This window comes from Pistacia vera, unplaced genomic scaffold (assembly GCF_008641045.1).
Source record: "Pistacia vera cultivar Batoury unplaced genomic scaffold, PisVer_v2 Contig136, whole genome shotgun sequence".
NCBI classification, from domain to species: Eukaryota; Viridiplantae; Streptophyta; class Magnoliopsida; order Sapindales; family Anacardiaceae; genus Pistacia; species Pistacia vera.
The window spans coordinates 722,586-725,413 of record NW_022195423.1 but is presented as its reverse complement, the minus strand read 5'-3'; the positions used below and the strand labels follow the sequence as shown (position 1 = coordinate 725,413).

At 36.1% G+C, this 2,828-nt stretch overlaps 1 protein-coding gene across 1 annotated transcript; it reads left to right on the top strand.

Annotated features, from left to right (window-relative positions):
- The first annotated feature begins 443 nt into the window (after nucleotides 1-443).
- LOC116122628 (class V chitinase-like) lies at nucleotides 444-1,253 on the top strand. The gene has a single exon (XM_031408454.1). The coding sequence runs from the start codon at nucleotides 444-446 to the stop codon at nucleotides 1,251-1,253; it is 810 nt and encodes a 269-aa protein (XP_031264314.1).
- The last annotated feature ends 1,575 nt before the right edge of the window (nucleotides 1,254-2,828 follow it).

The following is a 2,828-nucleotide window of genomic DNA, read 5'->3' as shown; positions in this document are numbered from 1 at the left end:
TCGGCGCAGTATATGAAAGTTTCAGAAATAAATTCTTCTCTTTCACTCACCTTGTCAGTGGTTTTGCTGCTGTCAATTCCACCACCTACCAACTCTCTTTATTATCGTCTGAAAAATGCTTCTCCATCTTTACAGACACTGTGAAACAAAAGAATCCATCAGTCATCACACTGCTATCCATTGGGAACGAGAATGCAAATTATTCAACCTTCGTCTTGAACGAAATAGAGAAGCAACATGAACAAAATAATAATAGTTAAACAAAACAAACAGTAAACAAAGAATGTAATACGCGCGATTTACCCTGGTTCACCCAATGTAGGCTACGTCCAACTGAGTCAATATTATTGCAATATGCCTCACCTCTCTCGTCCAGCGGGACCCCCGAGTGCGTCTCCGTTACCCATTAATGCTGAAGTAGTCGACAACTCCAACACGTCTCAATGGTAAGCAACTCGTTTTACAGAAAATCCTTTATTGACTCCTCAATACAGGTAGCTAGGCTTTACGGTTTTCAAGGCCTCGACTTTTTCTGGTATTATGTAATCACAAAGTCTGACATGTTCAATATGGGCATTCTCTTTGAAGAGTGGCGAGCTGCTATCCAACTGGAGGCGAAAAACTCTAGCCAGTCAGAACTGATCTTCACCGCAGCGGTTTATTATTCAACATCAACGCCTTCGGGAAGCACTTACTCTGTAAACTCAATAGCACAATATTTGGATTGGGTTCATGTGCTAGCTTCTGAGTACAGTCGTCCGGGCCGGTACAACTTTACTGGCGTTAATGCAGCTTTGTATGACCCAGCTGGTGTTAAAAATACAGATTATGGTATAAGGGAATGGATTAACGCAGGATTATCAGCTAATAAGTTGGTTCTCTTATTACCTTTCTATGGATGTGAATGGACGCTTGTGAACTCTAAGGATGACAGTATTGGTGCTCCAGCAGCAGGACCAGCTAATAAAACAACATATGGTTTTTTGACCTACAAGGAGATCAAGGATGAGATACAGCGACATGGTCCTAATGTTCAAGTCATATATAACGAAACTTATGTTGTGAATTACTTCACAATTGGAACATCTTGGATTAACTTTGATGATGTTGAGGCCATTAAAGCTAAGGTTTCTTATGCCAAGGAGAAGGGGCTGCTTGGCTACGTCGCGTGGCAAGTCTCCTTTGATGATAATTGGGCACTTTCTGAAGCTGCTGCAAGTAAGAAATTATGCTTCACTCATTGTAATTTGTAATTTTATTGATCATTTTACTGTATAGAACTATTACACGAACAGCTGAGTATATTCCAGGTGAGGCGCATATAAATAATTCTTCTGCTCAAGAAGATAATAAAAAGTCACAAAACAAGAGGATTATTTTAGTAATCCTTTTGCCTACAACAGCGGCTGTTATTCTACTACTAGGAATAATTTTGATATTTTACTGCCGGGGGAGAAAGCTCATATTAAATGGTAAGTTTCTCACAATATATATGACTATTGTTTCATTTAAAACTATTTCAATGTTGTCCCTTCTTTTTTCCTTTTACAATGAAGGAAGAATTTAGCAGTATCAAATTTTTTGTTCCTTTTTCTGCAATTCTTATGTTTCTGTTGGTTGACAGGGATGAGAGACTCCAGTGAAGATCCCAATATTGATGAAGTAAATAAAGCAGTAGCAGCTAGAGATTTTAATAGCAATGTTCCTAATCTGATAGAATATTCTTTGGCTGCTATTGAGGCAGCTACCGACGGATTTTCAATAAAAAATAAGCTTGGACAGGGTGGATATGGTCCTGTTTACAAGGTACCGTACCTTATTATGATTTTTATCATTTTAAGAGCTTGTGCTTATCAAGTGTGTATTTTGCCAGGGTGTACTGTCAAATGGACAACAAATAGCAGTGAAGAAACTTGCAAAAGCATCGACTCAGGGATTTGAGGAGTTCAAGAATGAGGTTACGCTTACTGCAAAGCTCCAACATGTAAATCTTCTCCGAGTTCTGGGATTTTGCATTGACGAAGATGAACAGATACTTGTCTACGAATATATGCCGAACAAAAGCTTAGACTCTTACCTTTTTGGTTAGAATTTTATTTGCAATCTTAATCTTTGTGTCAGCCATTTAGTTTACATTGTTATTGGTTGTTTATGATTTGATTTATATATGCAGACCCTATTAGACTATATGCTTTGGATTGGAAAAAACGTGTTCAAATAATTGAAGGAATTACTCAAGGCCTTTTATATCTTCAAGAATACTCAAGATTGACTATTATTCATCGAGATCTAAAAGTGAGTAATATCTTGTTAGATGAAGATATAAAGCCAAAAATATCAGACTTTGGCATGGCTAGAATATTTGCAAAAGATGATCTGGAGGCTAATACAGGACATATCGTTGGAACACTGTAAGTGGTTGGAATATTGCAAGTGGATATAGTATATACTAGATCTTCATTCTATATTATTATCTCAAGATTTTGCTTCTTTTATAAATATAATATAATTTATGTTTTTTCTTTTGGTAATATCAAATGCAGTGGTTATGTTCTCCTGAATATGTTAGAAAGAGATACTCTACAAAATCCGATGTTTATAGTTTGGGTTCTACTTCTACAGATCATAAGTGGCAAAAGGATTTCTCTTTTGTGTGGTTCGAATGAAAGTTTAAGCCTTCTAGAATATGTAAGTTAATATCTTTAAAATTATTCATTAGTTTTAATTTGTAAATCATATTGTACTTAGAATAGAATAAATTATTTGATAATTTTTAGGCATATGAGCTATGGAATGATGGTAAAGATGAGGAATTAGGACAAATCACT